Source organism: Pteronotus mesoamericanus, unplaced genomic scaffold (assembly GCF_021234165.1).
Source record: "Pteronotus mesoamericanus isolate MK-2021 breed Mesoamerican mustached bat unplaced genomic scaffold, CSHL_Meso_final contig_105, whole genome shotgun sequence".
NCBI classification, from domain to species: Eukaryota; Metazoa; Chordata; class Mammalia; order Chiroptera; family Mormoopidae; genus Pteronotus; species Pteronotus mesoamericanus.
Window position 1 is genome coordinate 1,450,755 of NW_026555006.1, and position 23,328 is coordinate 1,474,082.

At 47.4% G+C, this 23,328-nt stretch overlaps 2 protein-coding genes across 2 annotated transcripts in view; both read right to left on the reverse strand.

Moving 5' to 3' along the window:
• The window catches only part of AGBL4 (AGBL carboxypeptidase 4), a 1,003,652-nt gene that overhangs the window by 200,393 nt on the left and 779,931 nt on the right, over positions 1 to 23,328 (reverse strand). The window lies entirely within an intron of this gene.
• Positions 1 to 23,328, reverse strand: part of BEND5 (BEN domain containing 5) — a 49,563-nt gene that overhangs the window by 19,409 nt on the left and 6,826 nt on the right. Inside the window, exons 2-3 of the mRNA XM_054572849.1 lie at positions 15,151 to 15,284; positions 12,665 to 13,049 (exon numbers count right to left, since the gene is read on the reverse strand). Coding sequence (XP_054428824.1) covers positions 12,665 to 13,049; positions 15,151 to 15,284 — 519 coding nt within the window. The remainder of the gene's footprint in view (positions 1 to 12,664; positions 13,050 to 15,150; positions 15,285 to 23,328) is intronic.

Genomic DNA, 23,328 nt, shown 5'->3' on the forward strand with positions numbered 1-23,328 from the left:
TCTTAAATTGGATTAATGTTATCCTTTCTGAAAACCTTTCTTATAAGCTAATGCTTGTGTTACTTCCAGGAGGTTCAGAAATCAATCATTTCTTCAAAATATGTATGTCTGGACATTGAATACCATTTCTAATTTCTGCTGAAATAGAAAAGCTAATAATACTAGATTGTTCTAAAGAAGTACTAAATCCTGCCATTTACTTCTGGAAGTGAATAAGAAGTTTCTCTGCTATCAATGTAATTCTAGTTTCTTCATAAATGCAAAGTGAATCAAGTCAAAATTCTTAAATGCACACAGAATACCTACTGAGCAGCAGTAGAGGCACACTAGAGATGGTATTAAAAAAAAAAAAAAAGAAAAGATGATTCCACTTTGTTGAGAGGGACCTGAGTTTGAGAACAGCTATGTAACAATGAAGGAGTACACAAAGGTCTTGGAAAGAGGCAGGAGCAGGACCAGACCTCCCTCTGTGAACCCCATCACCTTCTCAAAAAGCATCAGCCATTCTCACCTGCTGCTGTAGCTCCGTAGTCCCATTATGCTCCCAGTGAGGGTGGGGATAAGCGTGGTCTCATTCCTTCAGTGAGAATCTACTAAGTGCCAGTCCTGGGCTAGGCCGTGATTCACAGTCCAGCAGTGGAAAGAGGCAACAGATCACCACCACCCTGTGTTGCTATCAAGGGTTAGGATACAGACCTGGAAACAGAAGCGAAGGTACTACCTCTGGAGGAGACTAGGAAGTCTTTAGAAGGATAGATGGATGGGCAGGAGCTTGCTGGGTGTGAAGGGCGGGGGTGGGGTAGTTATCATCATGGGTTTAAAGTAAGTGGCACTTAATTGAGGCTCAATGACCAGGAAGTGACAGGTATGATGATCTGCCCAGACTTGGGGAGGGAGAGATCGCCACTGGATCAGTGACCCTGGAAGGCTTCAGGGAGGAGGTGAGCTCTTACTCAAGCTTTGAAGAGTGAGTAAGGTCTGGGGAAGGTGGAGGGGCAGTCAGGCAGGGGAATGGGATTACATTAAGCAGCGACTCTTCAGGACCTTCTCCCTGCCCTGTCCCTTCTCTGAGTGCCCTCTGCCGGGGAGGGCTAGAGTAGGCTCTGCTGGGCAGAGGCAGAAGCAGTTCCAGTCTGAGGTCCTGGGCTTGGTAGATGCCCCCACAGTGCAGCCAGACCCTCGAGAAGTCAGGGCCACAAACCAGCAGAAAGGGGTGACAGAAGTGGGCCCAGGTCCCCAGCCATGGGGGCTCAAGGTATTTTCCCTGCTTTGAGGAATTACAGATGCCCATTTCAAGTGACATATATGTTTTTCCCTGAGAAGGACAGGTGACTGACACTTATTGAATGTCTTCTTTGTTCAGTACCTTACATCAGAATGGCTTTTATCTTTGTAGGAGTTCTTACTCCACTGTCCTGTGATTATTTGTTTAACATCCCTCTGGATGGAGCTGAAACTCCAAGAACAGCTCAGGCCTGGTTTACTGCTCTGTCCCCAGCACCTAACACAAGGTCCCTGGCCCACATCGACATTCATTCAACATGTGCTGAATGATCAGAAAGAGATACAGAGGGCCCAGAGACATAGGAAAGGATGCTCAGCATCACTAGCCATCAGAGAAATGCAAATTAAAACCACAATGATATACCATTTCACACTGGTCAGAATGGCCATGATAAACAGATCAACAAACAACAGGTGCTGGCGAGGCTGTGGAGAAAACGGAACCCTAGTGCACTGTTGCTGGGAATGCAGACTGGTGCAGCCGCTGTGGAAAGCAGTTTGGAGTTGCCTCAAAAAACTAAAGATGGAACTGCCTTTTGACCCAGCGATTCCACTGCTTGGATTATACCCCAAGAATCCCGAGACACCAATTCGAAAGAACCTATGCACCCCAATGTTCATAGCAGCACAATTTACAATAGCCAAGTGCTGGAAGCAACCTAAGTGCCCATCAGTAAATGAGTGGATCAAAAAACTATGGTACCTTTACACAATGGAATACTACGCAGCAGAAAGAAAGAGCTACTACCCTTCGCAACAGCATGGATGGAACTGGAGAGCATTATGCTAAGTGAAATAAGTCAGGGGGCGAAAGACAAATACTATATGATCTTACCTATAAGTGGAACCTAATCAACAAAATAAACAAGCAAGGAAAATATAACCAGCAACATTGAAAGAAAAAAGAAACCAACAGAATCAAGAGAGAAGGGGGGTGGGGCGCAGGGAAAGGGAAGGGAAGAGTCAAGGAACCTGTATAAAGGACCCGTGGACAAAGCCAAAGTGGGGAAGGACTGCTGGGGAGTGGGGGCAGGGGAAAGCGGTGGTGGGAAAATGGAGACAAATGTATTTGAACAATAAAAAACAAACAAAAAACATGTGTAGAATGAAAGAAGTTAATTCTCATCGCTGTCCTGCAAAACAGATCTTATAATCAATGTAGAGGCTCAGAGAGGTCAAATAGTTTGTTTCAAGTCAGACAGGGGGTGAGTGCTCAAATTGAGGGTTGTAGACTGTATCCCAGGGTCTTGCTCTTTCTAATACCCCATGTCCCCTCAGCTAAAGGCAGTTTTCAGACCTCACGGGCTTTCACATAACGCCCCATCTGTGGGACCCTCAGTTCATCTCTGATCTTCCCTGACCTTGCCAGGGGGTCCGTGAAGAACTTCATAATGGTGCAGGGCGGCTGAGAGGAGGAGGGGGTGTTACTAGGACTCATCTCTCTGCTAGGAGCTCTGAGCCGGTCCTTTGCCAGCTGGTGACCAGAGAAAACTGGGCTGGTTTTTCAACTGTGGTTCTTCAACTTCCCTCCCCACCCAATGCTCTGGGCCCAGACCATGTCTAAACAGCAGGGACATTACGAACAGCATGGGTCTGGCCTGCCAGGAGCCCTGAAGGCCCCGCCCAGCACGGAAGGCATGTGGATTGGCCTTTGGTCCTGGACCAGAAGAGGTGCGGTTGGGTGGCTGAGGGGCTGTGGTGGGCATAAGTGGGAATAAGACTGATTGCTGAGGCGCTGCTGTGAGGCACAGTGAGCACCTGGGGACAGACGCTGTGGAGAAGCAGAGTTCCATCACGTGGCTGATGGCTCCCAACCAAACCAATCCGCGAGGTTGGCCTTGCTTAATCTACCCTTCAGGCCATCCGCAGCGGGGACCACCTGGGGTTCATTTTTGCTTGGTTGCTGTTGGCTGATTTGCCTGATTCAGAAGCAATGGTAACCAAGAGAGGTTGAGGGACCCTAGACCAGGTCACTCCAGTGGGGAGGATGCCCTGTGCACCGCCTGCAGGAGGGGCTGGTATAGTTTCTAGCTGCTCTTGTCTACCTCTGCAGCCTCGTCTCTCCCTCCTACCCACCTCTTCACTGGGCAGTCCAGCCAGAAACTACTTGAAGTTTCTGAATAAGCCAGACTCTCTCACAATTCCAAATCTGTTCAGGGTCTCCTGTTGCCTGAGATACCGGTCACTTCCTCTTTATTTGGATAATCGGACTAGTTCCTTATTTGGGCGCCTTCTCCAGCCACCCTCAGCCCGCCTGCCCATCACGTAAGGAGCCTTCCGCTAACCGCTCTCCCAACACCCTGAGAGCCCAGGAGTGAAGTTGGGCTCGTGCTACATTCTCCACCATTGGCTGATGAGGCTCTGACTTCTTTGAGGCAGGAACTGGGTCTTAGCTATTTGATTTCCCTGTGCCCAGCACAGCGCCTGGAACATTGGAGAGTCCAATAAATGTTTCTGCACACAAATATTTCCCGACAGCCAGAGGCATCCAATAATGGAATGGGCTGCACTGGAAGGCAGTAAGTGAGCATCCTGTCTCTGAGGGGCTGTTGCAGGGGGCGCACTCTGTCCTGGGGAGGAGGCTGGGCTACATGGACTCTGGGACTCCTTACCAGACTCAGGTGCTGGGACTCTAAGAGTTACCTCCAACCAAACTCAGAGAGCCACCTGGAACAGCAAGAGAGGGTCCTCTGGGACTTGCTGAACCCTGGTGGCTGGACTGACTCCAGCTAGCTGTCCTGGCTGAACATTAGTCTTCACTGCTTCATGATGATTGATTTGTTCAGACTCCACATGGCACAGGCATGTCCTATTTCCTCTCTGGTCCTCAGTGTTCCCATCTATAAGATGGGGATGAGAGGCAGGGGTAGTTTCTCTTTAAAGAGATAATTTCTATTAAAAAAAAAACTCTGGAAATGTTCTGTTCGGCGTCTTAGGAACATACAACTTGGCAAGGTTAAAACTGAATAAACAGTGGCCTCTTAGATTAGGCAGGAAACATCCCACCCAATGGCTCAAGAGTCCAGCTGCCCCAGCACACAGTGCAGTATACGAAGGAGGTGTGATCATGGGGGCAGGCAGGGGGCAGGCAGGGGGCAGGCAGGAGGCAACGGGGCAGGTGGCTGCACTAGCAGAGCCTGAGTGATGGGTCTGCCTGAGCCTGGAAAAGTGAGACCCGCCTCCGTCTGAAACCTGGCTCTACTGTTTCCTGGCTGTGTGGCCTCAGGGAAGATAGCCTCTGAGTTTTATCCGGAAGATATTATCTACTGCTAAGGTTGTTGTATGTATGAAAAGGATCTACCCTCCGGCGCAAAGCAGACCTTTAAAGAGGCCTGCGCTTGCCCAGAAGGAACGCTCGCCCACCTTTCCCACTTTGTTCCTCTGACTGCCAAATCCGGCAGCAAACAGGCCTGTGACACGGGCCACACCCAAGCCAAAGACCAGCAGGCACATTCCTATTCTGGCAGTGGAGAAGCGCTCTCCTGCTTGTTCCTGCTGCCTGAGCAGGTAGCAGAGGGACAGTGCAGAGTTGGCCCTCAGCCCCACTGCCCAGAACAATAAGCTCTAGGGAGAAAGAAGGAGGAGGGTCTTAGACTGTCCTGCACTCTGAAATCACCTCTTAAAAGAGTCTAGCATGAACTGTGGCTACTTCTGATTTAGTCAACAGGGCAATAAGTCCTTCCAAGTGGAAGGTGATCCATATGTTTAAGAGAAACGATTCCAGTTCTCGTCACTACATCTTTTCCTACCTTGGATCCAAGTTAAGGAGGCGCTGCGCACTGTGGTGTCTGGCCGTGCTCCACTACTGCCGGAGGTGGGTGGCAGGCTGGGGACCTCCCGGGCCTCCCCTCGCTGACGGGGATAAGAAAACCTGACCTGACTGGATGTCTTACCCATCCTTTTCGGCTCTCTCTCTCTCTCTCTCTCAAAGACCAACTTTTGTGGGCGATCCTGCTTACTGGTGAGAATGAACTGAAGGAAGAAGGAGATGGAAAAGAGCTCTGAGGTAGACAGGCCAGGGCTGGGAGGAAACCAAGCCATCACTAGCGATGTCTGAAGGATCAAAGGGTTCAAAGGAGTGGACCAGGACGTGAGCTGGGAAGGTGAAAATATGCCCAGGAAATGCGGGTGAGGGAAGAAGTCTATAAGCTACAGACCAGTGAAATCAAGTCCAGGCATAGCTGTAAAATGGACTATTCAAATATGATTTCTGAGGATTTATAAGAGAAAGTAGCACTCTCCAGGAGACACAGGATTTGACCAAAGATTAAGATATGCCAGACGACCACCGCTGTGCTTTTGTGTAGGGCGATGATTGCCTCTGCTGTGCCGAGCACTGCACACACATTATCCCATGTGCATCCTCAAGTGACCTTTCATCAGTAACGTTGGACCCACTGAGCATTTACTCTGTGCCAGCCGCCGGGCAGTCTTTACATGCATTTATTCATTTAAACAGGCCCTAACAGTTAGTACAACCATGGCCTTTACCTTATGGATGAGGAAACGAATGCCCAGGAAGTTAAGCAACTTTCCCAAAGTAACAAGATTAGCTTATGGGAAAGCCAGAATTCAAAACCCCAGTATTTCTGACCTCAGGAGCCTTGCAGGCTCTTACTCACTGAGCTGGTTGTCCTGCCCATACTGGGTAGGCATGAAAATATCCATTTTACAGAGGAGAATGTGGAGGCTGAGAAGAGTTAAATCATTTGCTTGAGGTTGCACAGGTAATAAATTAAAGAGCTGAGATTCAAACCTGAGTAATATCTGTTGCCAAAGCCCTGGTTGCCTCCAGTGCAGGGAAAGCCAGCAGGAGGCATTTGGCTGATATTAGCTGCCTTTTCAAAGACACCATCAGAGACCTGTGCTTAAAGAATCCAGCTTAGACCACAAAGGATTTTAAAGATCAAAGCTGGTATTTTCACAGACCTTGGGCAGAACACAAGGCATGAGCCCAGGGGGAACAGAGGTGATAGAAAGCCAGCTCTAAAGAGCCAAGACAGATTTGCAGGCCACAATGGCTTTCTCCTTCTTCAAAAATTTCCACCAGCTTCTGATCTGGCCAAAAGAGACGTTGTCTTTTTGCATTCTCCGCTCTCAAATGGAGATGATAATTTATACCTGGCCTCACAATAAGGTTATCGGAATAGTCCAATGATATAAAAATATCAAGGTGCTTTGAAACCTGTAAAGTGCCATGTGCATGTGAATTACTGTTATTATTCTTATTATCTATGCCTCTTCTGGTGAGAATTCATCATTTCCACCTACATTCCCTGACAAAGCACACACAAAACCTGAAACCATCACAGGCCCCCTCCTCCGTTACACCTGTTTGTGCTGCCGAGCGTTCTGTTGTGCACAGGTCTGTGCTGCCCACTGGACTGTGTGTGCGTCTGTTTTTAAAAATTAATTTAAGAGAGAGAGAGAGAGGCAAGGAAACACTGATTTGTTGCTCCCTTTATTTATGCACTCATTGGTTGATTCTTGTATGTGTCCTGACTGGGGATTGAACCCACAACCTTGACGTATTCAGATGATGCTCTAACCATCTGACCTACCCAGCCAGGGCTCTGTGTGCACCTTTAAGGCATGGATTTCATCTCTTCCTCCCTACTTTCCTCAGGCAGCCCTTTTGAGCCTTTGTTGAACTAACATTACCTGAATTATACCAAAATGAATTTAACTATCTAAGAGGTACATACAGTGCTAAAAACTGAGAAGGATATCTAAGGTTTGTCCTTGACCTCCTAGGAACAAAGAATTTAGCTGAGAAGAAACCGAGAGAGACCCAGGAGTTTACTCCTTCGCATACACTAGAGCTCACTCTAGCAACAGGCTCTCCACTGTTCTGTTTCCCCTCATTCCCTTGGAATTCTGGGTAGTCTGCCAAGTCCCAGTTTAATAAACACTACTCACCCACCCCTAGCTGGGGAATTTTTTAAAAGACTGTCTTATTCATGTCTATATTCCTGCATTTAACACAGTCCTGGCATAAAGCATATCCTCAATAAATGTTTGTTCAATGAATGAGTAAAGAAATGCGTATATACGCAAGTGAATCTGTACTTTATAAATTAGAATACCTCCATGCTTTTTGCATTTACTTCTTTGGGAGAAAGTGAGCAGGAAAGGAAAGGAAAAGGGACTGACAGTTATTGTACACTTATAACACACTGGCCACAGGGCTATACTGTCGTCTCCCCGCATCCACGGGGCATGTCCCAAGACCCCCAGGGGATGCAGTTAGTACCAAGCCCTAGGTGCACTGTGCTTTTTCCTACACATACGCACCTTTTCTCTTAGAGGAAGCTCTTCTTTGGCATATCCGGATTGCCAGCATCACTAACTCTTGCACTTTGGGGTCATTAGGAAGGAAAAGAAGGGTTACTAACACAGTGCTGCGATACTGCCACAGTCTAATAACTGAGACGGCTATGTAACTAACGGGTGGTAATGCGTGCAGTGTGGACACGCTGGACAAAGGGATGATTCACGTCCCGGGTGGGACAGAGCAGAATGAAGTGAGTTCATCATGCTTCTTAGAATGGTGCGCAATGTAAAGTTATGAGTTGTTTATTTCTGGAATTTTCCATATATATTTTTGGACCTCAATTGACTGCAGGTAGCTGAAACCAAAGAAAGCAAAACCGTGGATAAGGAGGGACTGCTGTGTTCTTTACATACACTTCCTCACTTAAGTTTGATGCTGTCACAGAGGTCCTGAGAGAAGGGTAGGAGAATGAGGGTCCTTCCACAGGAGAGGGCTGCTTCCCATGCTAACAGCATAGAAAAGGGAAGCTCTGTGTTGCAGAGAGAGGTCCTTGGGGGTGGTGGGCGGGGCAGAGGGGTCACGTCCAGGTCAGTGACGATGACGTCCCAAGAACAAAAGAAGGTCAGGTGGGATGAGGGCCCAGAGAGAGGGGACATAGGACCAAATGTCAGGAGACCCCTGAAAATATGCCATGACACTTCCTGGGCTTGTTTCCTCATGAGCGACATGAGTGCGGCAGCCTCTATCCTCTCTCAGCTCTTCCACAACTCCATGCACCATATTCTAGAGGATCTTTTCCTGTTAAGTTCATTTTCCTATTTCATTCATTATTTGTGGAATGAATGAAAGAATGGATAAATGCACAAACAAAAAGGTGAGCCATCCAGTGACATCTCTAAAACATCTTATGCCATTTTGCTGCTGTCCCCACCAGGTACTCCTGGTTGCTAGGGGACCTGCTTGCTACCCTGAAGTCCCTTCACCTCAGCAAGGTGAAGTCCTTGCACCCTTTAGGTGCAAGAAGCAAGGCCCTTGTGCTCTGTCCCTTCCCACCCATAGAACGTTCAGCAATGATTCTTCCCAGAGGGGAGCCTTCCTTTTAAAACTAAGCACCTCCTGACCTGCTGGCTTCCCCTGTCTCTGAATTTGCCTGTTAGACTATGAATGATTCAGCACCCAAGGTGGACAAAGGCCCTCAGGCTGGGCCCATGGACAAGGTGAACATGTAAAAATACATAAGCACAGGCCTCCAAAAACAATGCTCAAGCCAGGTCCAGGGGACAGAGTATGGTACAGCCCAGGCCACACATCAACCCCAGGCCAGGATGTGCTCTTTAAAGGGCACATCACGCCCAGAATCAGAGAGGGTCTCTTGGCCACTTTCTGGCTGTTCTTTGCCTTAAGCCAGGTTTCTTGTTGTTCTATATGGATCAGGAGCTATTACAACAGAGGGGTTTCTTCCTAGACTCACCAAAAGATAGATCTACTTCAAATGCTAGCCCTTCCCCTAGAATCTTTCTTATATGCTTTACATCACTACTGCCTACCGAACTTCCAGTTCCAAGTCTTCTTTTTATATCCCCAAGTTGCAAGGCTCAGATTACATGAACTGAATGATTGAATGAACAGATGAACCTACATACATACAACTCCTTTTGTTTTCTAGAACAGAAGATCCAGAGAGGCAGAGAAGTTAGTTAACCTGTCCAAAGTCATAGAGCTAGTCACTGGTTGGGGAAGCTAGAGTTAAAAACCAAACTAAACTCTGTCTTAGCACCTTCACTAAATGGTATGGAAAAGGAGCTAACAGCAGTGTGTCACAGGCTGTGAGAAGGATATTATTATTTCCATTTAACAGATGAGAACATCTTTTGATGTTCTTTTCTTGACCTTCTTTTGTTAAGGCTCAGAGAGGTGTTCTCTGCCTAAATTGCTCCTCCTTCTTCCCGCCCACTCTTCCTTCAGGATCCAGCTCAGAAGTCATTTCCTTCAGGAAGCCTTTCTTCCCCGACCCCCTGAATTCAGGGTGCCCTCCTCTGCTGTCCCACAGTCCCGTGTGTGTCTGTCCCTGTGGTGGCGTGCATGCACTGCGCCGCCACAGGCTGCATCGATGACACTGTGAGCTCCTCAAGGGCAGAAGGCGAGGGTTGTTTCTTAATAAATCAAAATATTAACACTGGGCAAAAAGCCTGGTGCACAACAGAAGACCAGTAAATACTGTGGAAGAGAAAAGGAAGCAAAGAAGAAAGGGAAGAAGAAGGACAAGAAGGTTTCCAAAGCCACAGAATTGGAAGTGAGGAAGTTGGGATTTGAATCAAGCCTGGTTCCAGGGACTACGCTAGACACATGGGAACAACAACCTTTCCTCAAGGTAGGGACCCCTTTATTATATTCTTATGGATTTCTCTTAGAATTTGGCACTTTTTCAATCTCCAATTAACAAGCGCTAATCGAAGGACTTTAAACTTTCACAGGCAGTGACGGGCGTGATTTTCTGGGGTGCCCGTGTAGCTCACAACACGGGCACTGCAAATGGTGGGCGGTGCCTGCACGCTTGTGGTTTGAGCTGATTTCGATTCAGTCCATCCCACTGCGGTGACGACAGTGCCTCAGACCAGGGAAGAGCTGGCCACTGGCTCTCATGACAGCATTCAAGGCCTACGAGATGGGAGAGCCTGAAACCAAGGTCAAGTCTGTCTAAGTGTTTTAAGATTAAAGAAGCACTTACTGATATACAATGCAGAATATTTTATTGCCCCAGAGGTTTAGGAGTGGTTTCTGGGGTTTAAGCTCAGTGCATGGCCATGTAAAGCAGGCAGTTTCCCTGGAAGTCAGAAAAACATTGTGGAGAGCTGGTGTTACTGTGCTTTCCCCTCAAGGAGTTCACAAAAGGCATGGTATACAGAGTGCAATGAAAGTAAGTCATTCATCCAAAGACGAGGGCATACTTTTTCTCTCTGAAAATTCCAGTTCTGTCCTCATTTCCCACCCCTACTCCAAGATCAACACAGCTTTCACGAATTTTTAGTTAGGGTTTTTCTTTGAGATTTTTTCTTTTTCTTTTTCTTTTTTTTTTTTTAATTTATTTATTTATTTATTTTTAGACAGAAGGGAAAGGAGGGAAAAAGAGGGGGAGAGAAACATCAGTATGTGGTTGCCTCTCACATGCCCCCTACTGGGAACCTGGCCTCCAACCCAGGCATGTGCCCTGACTGGGAATCGAACCAGCAACCCTTTGGTTCACAGGCTGGTGCTCAATGTACTGAGCCACACCAGCCAGGGCTGAGATTTTAATAAAGGGTTTTAATAACCTTTTAAGTCGCACACCACACGTGACCTTTAGTGTCACTGCACACCTCTTAACAGCTATGATTTGGGAGAACGACCACAGCCAAGGCCATGTTGGGGAGTGAGGAAGTTACCAGATAGAAACCAGAAGACTTGGTTTGAGAAGAGCTCCTGCTCCTGCCTCCCGAGTGACTCTGGGTAAGTCCCAATCTCAGGGTCCTCCTCTGAGGCAAGGGCATGAAAAGGCCTCTCGGCTGATGCCCTGGGCCATCCTGAAGATCTACTGAGATCCTACTTCCTTGGGATATAGTTTAAGAAGTAAAGGGCACCTTGCCCTGGCCGGGGCGGGGGTGGGGGTCAGTTGGTTGGAGCGTTGTCCTAAATACCAAACAGCTGTGGGTTCAGTTCCCAGTCAGGGCATGTACCTAGGTTGCAGGTTCAGTTCCCAGTCTAGGTGGGTATAGGAGGCAACTGATTGATGTTTCTCTCTCTCTCCCTTCTTCTTTCTTTAAATCAATAAACATATCCTCAGGTGAGGATTTAAAAAAAATTAAGGGCACCTAAAATACAAGTAAGGTAGGGTATGGGCACATGTATCTAAACTTCAAAGGGGAATGAGGATTTACATATAAATCTGTGATCTAGATAATGGGAACTTCCTTCTTGAATAAAGGATTGTATTTGATTTAAACTCTAGGGACAGAACTTGTGTTCCCACACTAGATGACTCCCTTTTATAAGTAAGGCACACTGATGCAGGGTTATCCGCAACTATCCTCAGGGCTGTGGAGGCTATGAATTTACGTTATATTGATTTCCTCAAAACTGGTTGTCCTCTATCTTTTGTAATTCTGAGTTCCTGTGTTCTGAAAGTGTTTCTGTCTTTCATCTATGGTAAACAGCCATTTCTTCCTGCTGTCAAGCTCGATGTCTTTCAGAATTCCCCGTACTCCTGTTTCTAAACCATGTAAGAGGAGAAAAAACTAGAAACCTTGTTTGTTAAAATTGGGTGCAGTATGAGTCTGATTTCTATGAGCAAACCAAAGGAGTTTTATACATCTTCATAGTAATCTTCCTAAGGTCATGTGCCTCTCTGCTCAAAAGCTTTTTAATGCTTCTCATTCCTACCAAAACAAGTCCAGACACCGCAGGCTGGTACTCTTTTCAAAGCCTTCAATTATTTGCCCTCAGACCACATTTGCAGTGTATTTTCTCAGTATGCTCCAGGTGTTCCCCATACTCCGGGGCTGCCGCCCTTGGCCTCCTCTTGTGCCTTAAAATACCCCCCACCTTTCAAGGCCCAGGTCAAGGCCTCCCTTCCTCCTGCAGACTCCCTCAGTTACAAATAACCCCTCCCTACCCTTTGAACCCTCCTAACATTTTATCTTCATCACTCCCATGGCATGTATCACTTTCTGACTTAAAGGAGTGACTTTTTAAGGATCACGCATAGTTCTCTTTAATGTATCCTAAAACCTCCTTGGAGAGGTTCCCTATGAGCCCTGGTATTGCCTCTTGCTGAATGAATGCCTAAGTGAGTGGTGGCAAACACCCTGTGTGCTCTTGTTCTCGGAGCCACGCTTCTTGGCGTAGCCCACTGTGTTCTAGACATTCTACATTGCTGAGGCCGCTGCATCCATGAGCTCCTCTCAGGTTCACTGGGAGGGGAGCGGCTCTTGGGGTAATTGCTGAGCCAAGTCTCTGCCCTTCCCTGGCCTCAGCAGCACTCGGCTTGCTCTCCCCTGTGCCCTCCTGGAGGAGGGGCTGCCCTACGCATCCCACCTGTGTGCAGCGGCAGGTGGCCCGCGGGGCACTCACCGCTGCCGAGCCTCAGGAGCAGCACGTCCTGCAGCCTGCGGTTGAGGTCGCGGAGCTCCTTCATCTCAGACACAAGCGCCCCGCACTCCTTGAGCTTCTTGGCCTGTTGCACCAGCTGCCTCCGCGTCCGCTCCAGCTCCTGCTGCAGGTGGCGCATCTCCTCCTGCTGCTGCTGGTAGGTGCGCAGCAGCTCCTCATACAGAGCCCGGGGCACAGCGGCCTCCTCCAGACTGTCCATGTCCTCCGTGCCCGGCGAGGCCGCCACGAAGACCTCTTCTGGACACGTGCTGTGGCCCAGGCTCAGGCCGTTCTGCTTCTCCAGTCGGGCCACCACGGCCTCGATGCTCTTGTGCGCCACTTCGCTTGGCTTCCGCCCCTCGGGTCTCTGTGTAGGACAACGAGAATCAATTCAGCAAGGGCAGCTGGGACTTTCCTTGGACTGCGGCTCAATATTTCCCCAGACAATCCTAGAATCACAGAACCACAGAACATCAGTGCTTGGAGGTACTGGTGCAAACACTCAGTCAAAGCCCTTCATTTTGCAAATGGGGAAACAGAGGCACAGAGTGAGGAAGGGTCTTGCCCAAAGTTACACAGTTCGGGGGTGGCAGAACTGGGACTCCGGTTTCCCAGGCCAGCACTTTTTCCATTCCATCACTCTGCCTCTTTGATGCGTCTTATACCATAACCACCCTCCCCAGCCCCTGCCCCACTCCTAGGGCCTAGGCAGTGACTTATTCAATGTGTATTTGCAGAGAATCAGAGAGAAATCAGGGCAAGCCAAGTCATCCGAAGGGAGTTAGCACTCAAATCTCTTCAGCAACAAAAACATAAAAGTGAAAAAAAAAGGGGGGCCATTCCATCAAGTAACCTTTTCCTTAAGAATGCTTTAGTTGGGAAGGATGCTAAGAACTCTCATCCACCGTCATTGGTGGCAGCAACCATGTCTTATTTCTCTGTGTCTCCACACCTACCCAGGCTGGCACTTGGCAGGGGCTAGATAAGTGTTAACTTAATGAAAAGTTCAAAGAATGCTAGTGTTGAAAGGTTCTGCAGCTTAACTCCCTCAGTATACAGGCAAGGAAACTGGGGCTCAGAGAGGGAAGGACTATACTCAGAGTCATGCGGTGAACCACAGACAGAGCCAGACCCTGAACTTGGAGCCCAACTTCCAACCCTAGGCTCTTTGTCCCATGTCTGTCAGCCTCTCCTTGGACACTGGCCAAGCTGAAGCTTGGCAAGACAGTGGATACAGAACGGACAGTTCATTGAGAAGAGAAATTATCCAGGACTACCCAGGGGCTTTAATGCTGGAGGAAATTCCAGCTCCAGTGGATAAAGCATCCATTGACGGGGCATGGGAGTGATAGGACCAATGGAATTCTTCACCCAGGGCAGGAGGGCTGGCGCTCTCCTGACTAGGGGCACTTGTGGGAGGCACAGACAGCTGAGGACACAAGATTCTAGGTAACGTGACTGTGTCAGTTCAGGCCTGACTTAATTTCTCACTAAGTTTCTGTAAATTTGAAGAAGAAAATGACCATGACTCTGAGATTGAGTTTCACAACAAAATCCTACCCCATCATTTTATCGACTGGGATAAGGTGCTGCTAGTCTAGATGAACCTATCCGCTAAAATTGTAATGATCACTTTAGATATCTGTCTGCACCACGATGCTGGGAGACCACCAAGGGCGTGACCATACCTGGCTAATCTCTATGGCCGCAAGGACTGGCACAGGGCCAGGCCCATGCCAAGGTGCAATGGATGCATGGACTAAGCTCAGCTGCATCTTTTGGAGAATGCCTTGGGAATATCCTTGACCGTGTGTCCAAAGTCAGACCACGGTCAGTGCAGAAGGCATCCTTCTTTCCCCTCCCTTCTTCTGTGGTACCCAGCGCACACACACACAAAAACAAACCGACCAACCACCCAAACAAACAAACAAAAAGACTTAGCTTGTTGAGCAAGGTTTTCATTAGGTTTACAAGTGAAGGCTGGAGGAGACCAACTTGGGTGTCCACCAAAGGAAATGCAACCTTGTGCAAAAGTTCTCCTCCAGCCCATAAACCCTTTTCTGTGACCTGGCTCACCCCTTTCCTAGGGATTTTGCCCTTAGCTGTTGGTGGCAAGAGGATAGTGACTGGCTTGGAACTGCTGCCCAAGAAGAGATTGCTTAGTGTTTCTGGGGCTCAGCAGAGACCTCTCCAGAACTGTGGGCCAGGGAACAATGCACTGTTCCAGACCTTCCAGAGCGATGACACTGGGTACACGGCACAAACAGGACCATGCCTGGTGGTGGCACAGCGTTGAGTGAGGGCTCCCCGGAAGGTTGGCCAGCAACACACTAGCCGTCCCAACCCTCTCCTAACCTGTGACAGCAGGGGGCATTTACAAGGTGAGAGAAGGCCAGGTGAGAATTCTTTAGCTGTCAAAATCTGAAAATGCCCCCACATACTTCCAACAAAAGGAAAGACTTTGTTACCTTGATGTGTCTAAGCTGTAAATCTTCTTCCCCATAATCTTTAACCTCCCCATCTTCTTCTACGTGATTGAGAGAAAGTTTGGGGATTTTTATTTTCTTCTGCATCACACTGTTTTCAAGGTCAGATTTGTCTTCTAAAACGTATATCAAGAGAACAAGGTTCATTATGAGTCAAAATGCTAAAAAATGCCCATGTCCTTAAAAGCTAGAGAATGACAGAGGCCAGACCAGTTAAAAAGGAAAAGCAAACAAATGCAGGGCTTGTCCCCCCTGCATGTAGGGACCCTAAAAGCGGCAGTGCACACTGGACTCTGGGATTGGGCGTGTTTGCTGAACACCACTGCCTTACAAAGCGTTGAAATGGTATCCAGTGAATTCGCTTACAGGTTTCTCTAAGTACATCTTAAAGGTGGCCTTTTATGGAATTCTAGAATCTGGGAACTGAAAAGGTCCTTAGATTGCTATCTGGTCTAAACTTAACTAGCACATGAATCTCTCAACAACCGAGGTCTTTCTAAGCCAAGTGACTTCCCAGAAAAAGTTGGTGGGTTTCCGCCAGCTCAGGTACCAACAGCCATGAAAGGGATGACAGCTCCTTTGGAGGTAAAGCCAGGGCTGAAAGGACAGGGACCTCCCAGACAGAGGACAGGCTGAGGTAAGACAGATATAAAAAGAGCAACAAGTAACATTTACTGCCTTTTTACTGGTATCAGATCACAGGACAGAGTTTTATGGGCTTCAGCGACTAACTGGCCCAACTCTCTCACTTTACAGACGAAGGAACTTAGGCCCGGAGGATGGAAGGGGCTTGTGGAGGAGCCAGGAATGGGAAACAGGCCTCTGGTAACTCGCCCAGTACTATGTGTAGTAACAGCACATACTGAAGTGCGCTACAAACTGTGAAGTGCTCACAACTCCAAAGGGATGTTTTTTTTTCCCTGCTTTCTCATATCAACTTCAGATCATCTAAAAGAATTTTTTTTCTCCTGCCCAGATTTCAAACCTGATCTCCCAAATCTGTCTCTCACAGTGCATGTCAAAAGTAAAAGTTCAATCAGGAGAGCTCCAGAGGTAGGAACCTGAATATGCTCTGGAATTGACACTTTGTGATTAAAAACATGGGCATCTTGTTTACTGGATTGAACTGGGAGACTCTGGGAACTACTGTTTCTTACGCTCTTCCACGGCTCCCACTGCTGTGTCCTAAATGCAGCTGCCAGCACGTTGCCCAGTGCTGGAGGTGGCACATGGCGAGGTTGCCAGTTAATTTCTGTCTCTGAGGGTCTTTATGTGTGAGTGCGTGTGCGCACACATATGTGATTGTGCTAAACACACTCTCACACTTTCCTCGGGCCAGGCTTCTCTCCTCACAACTTGTTAGTAAAGCTGAGAAGGAAGCTTATATGCTCACATCTATTCCAGAATATAGTCAAATGCCAAATCTTTCCAAACGGTCTTGGGAATGGAGCCCCAGCTGGTCAGAGGTGGGACTCTGGTAGGAGAGGAACCTCAGTGTGACCCTCAGCTCTTCTGCGACAGGCTGAGGAAGGAGGGGCACGGCCTTAGTCTAGCTGAGCTCAGGCGTCTCCTCTGCCATGGGCAGATCGCGGCAATAATTCACAGAGCTCACTGCATAGTGCCTGTCACATAGCAGGTGCTCAATGAACCGGATGTTATAATTGCTATTATCAACGTATTAGGAATCATTTATTTCCCTAAGCATAAGGTGAATAAAGATACAACTTAAAAACAAAGGAATGACTTTGGAACAGCATAGGAATAGAGTGTAAGGGACCTGCCCAAGAGGAAAAAGAGGTGGTGTTTGTTAACAACCTCCTCCTGGTTCAAGATGAAAACAGCCTTTCCCACTGCCTGGAGGAGCTTGGGTTCTACTTCCAGAAGCAAAGCCTGTCCTGGTTCTCTTTGTGTCCATAAAATATACCCGATGGGTTAGACGTGAACAATCCGTTAGAGAGGTGGTTTTTCTAAAAAGAGTAACAGCTTCCTTCCAATAAATCATTGTGACTCTTTCCAAGCCAAGAAACTGCTAAAATGTAAAAACCTAAAGAAAGTACTCCAATGGAGTTATCCAGAAATGGGACGGGTGGGTGTTTTCACAGGTGGAAAAAACAAACAGAGAGAAAGAGAGAGAGGCAAGAGACGAGAGGATGGTGTTAGGATTTCTGAATGTGTTGGGGCAAAGCTCCTGGGCTAGTTTTCAGTTTGACAAGTTCACAGGCAAATTTCGAGATGCGGCCACCAAACTGGAAATGACCAGCTGTGTTGCGCCCCTAAGCTGACACTCTGTTGCTCAGGATCATGATGATGTGTAGAAAAGCAATCATTCCAACTGACAACACTAATCTTTAAAAGGAGAAGGACCCTCAGATCATCTCACTTGACCCTTTCAAAATGCAGATGAGGAAACTGGGGTTCCAAATGGTGAAGTCCATGCATACACACGGTCAGGCCCAGGGACACAGGAGGAGCAGCAGAGGCAGGGTTTCCATCTTGAAGAGCCCCGCATTGGGCAAGGGCATGACAGACACGAACAGTGTGAGAACTAAGACCTAGAACCAGGGTCTGGAGTTCTTCCTCCTACGCCTGACCTTAACATTTACCGAGAATTTATACCTACAGGACCTCGCTTGGTGCCTGGAGACAGAGGGAAAAAGCATCCAGTTGGGGGGGCGCAAGAAAAGTCATGGAAAGGTAATCCAATACTGAATGTGAATAAGGGGAGGGTAACTGCTATAGGCCCTTGTGGGCAAGGAAGGTCACTTCCATCAGTGCGACCACAGAAGGCTTTTGAGAAGAGAGAGCCTTTGAGGCAATCTCCTCGCTTGCTGGGTGATCTTGGGCAAGTTACATTACTTTGCGCCTGTTTCCTCATCTGTGACTTGACGTAACGAATTTCTACTCACACTGCAAGGATGCCGTGAAGATGGTCAAATCTCTATGTTAAGAAGTTGAGCAGAGTGAATGGCGCTTGGACAGTCACTGCTCATAAAAGAATAGCTATTCAAGGACAGTGAGGATCTGGACCACACAACAGGGGTAAAGAATTGGAACCAAAAGGGGTAAAGAATTGAAGCCCAAAAGGGGAAAGTTGGGAAGACATTTAGACTGGAATGCTTACAAAAGATTGTTCAGTTACAGGCAGGAGCGAGAGGTGAGGAAGGAAGTTGGAGTGTGTAGAATGCATGGCCTTGCATGCCAAGGTTAGAAGAGCTGTGGTCCAGCCTGCAGGCATGGAAAGAACTAGGAACCAGACAACCTGGATTCCAAATCCAGTTCTGCCACTTGGTGGGGAAGAAGTCAGGCAAGCCTCTAGGTCAGTGAGTGTCATTTCCCTTTTTCTGGGGAAATGGAGATGCAACATCTAACTCAAGTGGGGATCAAATCAGCTGCGTTAATGTGCATTGAAAACAAGAGAGCCTGTGCAGACAAGCAGATGAGGCTCAGCAGGACCTGCTGTGTGAAACCTGCTTCTTGAGGAGGTGACCTGCCCACTCTCCTGGTTTGGGCAGCACTCGGGCGGGGTACCATTCCCTACCCGATGACAGGAGTCCCCCCTCCTACCAGCTGCACCCAAGGCTCCCTGCTCTCCCGCATAACTGGAGTGCCTCCTCCTTCCTTGTTTGCTTGACACACTCCACTCCTGTCCTCCTTCCTCCTCAAAGGTCCCATTACACATTGTATAGCAGGTCCTTGACTAACATCATTTCATACAACATGTTTTCTTATAATGTTGATGAGATGCCATAAGAACTTAACTCTTGTTTATATCAATTAGCTTCTGGTAAAACTGGACTCATGATATACTGTCTTGCTACAGTTCCAAGAACCTATCAAGGACATTAAGCGAGGACTTACTATTAGCATCTTCTCTGTATCCTATTTTCTTATTATGTTGCAATGATCTGCTTTAACATCTACCTTCCCAATGGATTGTGAGTAACCTCAGAGCAGGGCCCATATCATGGGCTTGGCCATACAATGGGGACTCATCACACAAAAATGCTTAATGGAAGAATAATAAAAAAGAGGCTGTTCCAATAATCATATAAAAAGATGTTCAGAACCATCAGTCATTAAGGAAATGCAAATCAAAAGTGAAATACCACTTTCACACTCACTCGGATGGCTATAATCAGACAAGAAAAGAAAAGAAAATAAAGGAAAAGAAAAGAAAAATAACATGTTGGGAGCATGTGAAGAAATTGGAACCCTCGTGCATCCCTGGCGGGACTGTAAAATGCGGCAGCCACTGTGGGAAATGGTTTGGCAGTTCTGGATTAAACAGTGAAGATGGTTGCAGAATGTAGTGAATATGCTAAGAACCAATGGATTGTGCATTCTTTAAAATGGTGAATTTGATCTTACATGAATTATACTTTAATTAAACAATAGGACCACTGGTGAAATGCCTACTACCTATCAGATACCACCATAAGGCTCTTCACATCTGTTACTACATGTCACACCAACCCTGCCATTAAGTATTATTAGCCATAGTTTGTTTCTCCCCTCCTCCTCACCCCCCATAAAAGAAGAAATGAGATTCAAAGGAGGCCTTTAGGCCACCCAGATAGGAAGGTGCAGAGCCAGGATTTGATCTAGGTTCCTCTGCCTTCTCAGCCTAAGCTCTGTTCTCTCTAAACACACACCTGGAACATGGAAGAGCCAGAATAAATGCTGAATGAATGAATAAAGGCTAAGGATAAGGATATCCAAACCCCCGGCCTAAAGCCCAAAGCAGAAACCACTTTACTCCTGCACTCCCACCAGGCCTGTCTAACCACCCCAGCACAATAGAAACAGACTGTAGCCAGGCCTTGGGGTGTCCTCCGAAAAGGTAGGCTGCATGGTACAGGAAGCTCTCAAATGACAGGAATAAGACCCCGACAAGAGCAGAAGCAGATGGTACCTCTAATCACACGCCTCCTGACCTGGATCCTGGCTGTCCAACGCTTGGCCAGGCGGCTCCTGAGGCTCCTCTAGAGCTAACTGGCCTCTGGCTCCATCCTACTGCTCACCAGTCTCCTCCTGGCCCTGGGCTCCCTGGGTGGGGGCTCAGGAAGACCTGGGGCCTCCACTCCTCCTTTTCTGTAGTCAGTGCGCACTTACTGAGCCCCCCATTCTGGGTGGAGCTCTATGGTAAGAGGTCCTCGTCTTTTGGTCCGCAACAACCAGTATGCTCTAAGAACCTCCGCCAGAATGCAGACTTTGACTTCCTGATGGACGCTGGCTCACATGGGGCCAACCTCTAGCCTCCAGGCCTTCCTAACTATTCCTGAGTTGAAGGTGATGCCTCACATCCATACCTAGTCCACAGAAGATTACTGCTCATTCAGTATCATCATAAAAAGTGAAAGAAATGATTGGGGAGAAAGGCCCAAGATCTAATAAAAAATAGCCCAGTCTTTTGAATCAGGTGGTTCTGGTTTGGAATTCCAGTTCTGCTACATACTAACTGTGGGAACATGGGCAAGCTACTTAACCCCTGCAAATCTCAGTCTCATTATCTGTAAAGTAGGGATAATCAACTGTTTTCTAAAAGGTAGTGCATGTAAAGCACCAAGCCAGTGCCTCTCATGTACTAAATAGTGGCCGTTAGGCTGCCCCAAGGGCGGCATGCTTGGCTTTCAACCCATGGCAGAGGGAGCCACCGAGGGCGTCTGCCACCCTGCGACTTGATGAAAGGGGGGTTTGGGGAGATTAATGTGGCCATGGCAAGCAAGATGGATGAGGTGTTAGAAGGAGACTGAACATAGGGTGAGAAGAAGCCAGAACTCTGAACTGGTCATATTAATGAAGGTGAATGATGGTGTGGATCACTTAAGACAGCAAGAGACTTCATGTAGCATTTTAATGTGGCTTTGGAGTGTGCTTCTGGCTTTGAATTCCAGGAAACCACACAAGAAACTAGCAGTTGACTCAGATGGATGAGGGAAAATCTTTAGTCAACCTGCCTTTGCAATTGGCCCAAGCTTAAGACCAAGTAATGTTTCACTGTAAACAGAAATGAATGTGTGGCCTCTGAAAGAGAATCTTCACTGGTTCTGACTTTCCAATTCTTTTGTTTCCAGGGCAAAGAAAACCACCAAGGCTTTGGGCATCAGTTATCTCCTTCTCCTTTCCAGCTCCTAGGGAGTCAGCTAATTGCATTCATCCATTCAACAAATATTAAGTAAGCACCTACTACGTGTCTGGACCCTGTGCCAAATTCTTTACTAACACCACTCTATTTAATCCCTACAATTCTATCGAATAAGAAATCAAGGCTCAGAAGGTGAGGTGGCTAATCAAAGACATGAAGCTATTAATTGGCAGAGCCAGAATTTCAAACCACCTCTGCATGACACTCAGGCCATTCTTATCATCCCATTCTCCTATAGGAGCAGGAGAAAAATTACCAAGTTGCTGTAACTTCTCAACTGAAGGAAAAAGGCACATAGATAATGGTGAGTATATCAACATAACTTCTGAAGCACCCGCCTTTCTCCTAAGACCTTGCCTATATCCGGGGAGAATGCTGAGATACAGTCCCAAACCGAACTAAGCACTCTACAAATATGACCTGATGCCAAACCCCTCAACTACACAAGCCGATCAAGGCCACTAAGCTTTAAATAGTCATCATAGAGAGTCCCTATTCAAAGCCATAAAATACAGTAAAACCTGCTGATATTTGTTTTTAACCTGAGAGGGAGAAACATCCCATTACAGTGGGGGAAGGGAGGATGAAGACACGGTAATAAGGAAATAGTATTTTAGAAAACAGGCAGGTGAACAGGAAACCCAACACAAGGCTGTTTTCAAACATGAAGGCAGCCCTGAAGCATTTGCAGTGTAGTTAAAATGGAAGAGGCACTGTCTTGACTCCCATTTTACATACAATCATGATGGATAATTAAAAAAATCCAGCTCCAGGGAGTTTAATTTGGTGTGGGTTAGCTAGGATGAAATTCTGAAAGGCTAAACATAACATGTTTTACAAAGGTTTGGTCTTGTTTCAAAAATATCTAGATGTGCGTTTAAAGTTTTTCATCTGTTCAAAAATTCTGTAGAGTCTTATGTTTGCATTAAAAACAGGCAAGCCACAGAGAAGACACGCACACTGCATTGTCAGGCCTGTAATGTTTGTTTTTATAAAATCCAAGGCAGACAAAATTCCCAAGTTTCAAGGACTGTGTCTAGCCAGGACAATAAAAAGCAGAGTTCCCTGCTGTGGTGTGGCAGAAAGAAATCAGGAGACGCTGGTTCGAGGACTGGCTCTATAACTCCGGGTGACCGATTGCTTCTGGGCTTCCTTTTCTGTACGGCACAAGGGCTGGGCTAGAACCTCAACAAGTCCTTCCAGCTGTGTGACTGGCCAGCCACAGGGACTTCTGGGTCTCTTTCTCTTCTGCACAGTACGGGGTAAGATCTACATGATCTCATCCCTCCAGGTGGGCACCTCTGAAGAAAAGCTGTCCCACTGAGGCCATCCAGAGAGGGAAGGAAGGAAATGCTAACCAGGGTTCAGTGGGCCACCCTGCTCTCCCTCCTCTGGGCACGGGGCTGGGGCACAGGCAAAACCAGGAGCCTCATCCTGCTGCCTCGTGTTTTCTAGCTACCATCGTGTTCTCCACCAGGCTGTTGCCCGGGTAGTAAGTTGCACCAGCATAGAATCACAGAGGGGCAAAACATGGGGGGAGGCAGCAAGGCTTTCATGAAAACCCAGAAAAGTTAAACTCTAAACTTGTCTGCTCTGTGCATGTGCTTGTTCCCCCAGATCACTCCTTTGCACAACGGGTGGTACTCACAACTAAGCAAGCTGGTCTCTCAGCAACTCTTAGCCACTGTTCTCCTTCACAGCTGCTGATGTTTAGTGAGTGTCTACTGTGTATTAATAAAGACACTTTTCCATTTTACCTGCTAAATAACACAGTGGGCAAGGGGATTATTATCTCCATGATACAAACGCCCAGAACTCAGAGAAGTGACTTCCCCAAGGTCACACAGCAGCTTGTGAGTAGCAAAGTGATTTGAACGCAGACGTCTGACTTCAAAGCCTATCTTATTTCAGCTAACACTTCCTCCTTGATACTTAAGGAAGTGACCTGGAGGTCATATAACCAAAGCCTCTCATGGGGCAGGATTCTATTCCAGAACACGCCTCACCTGCTTGCC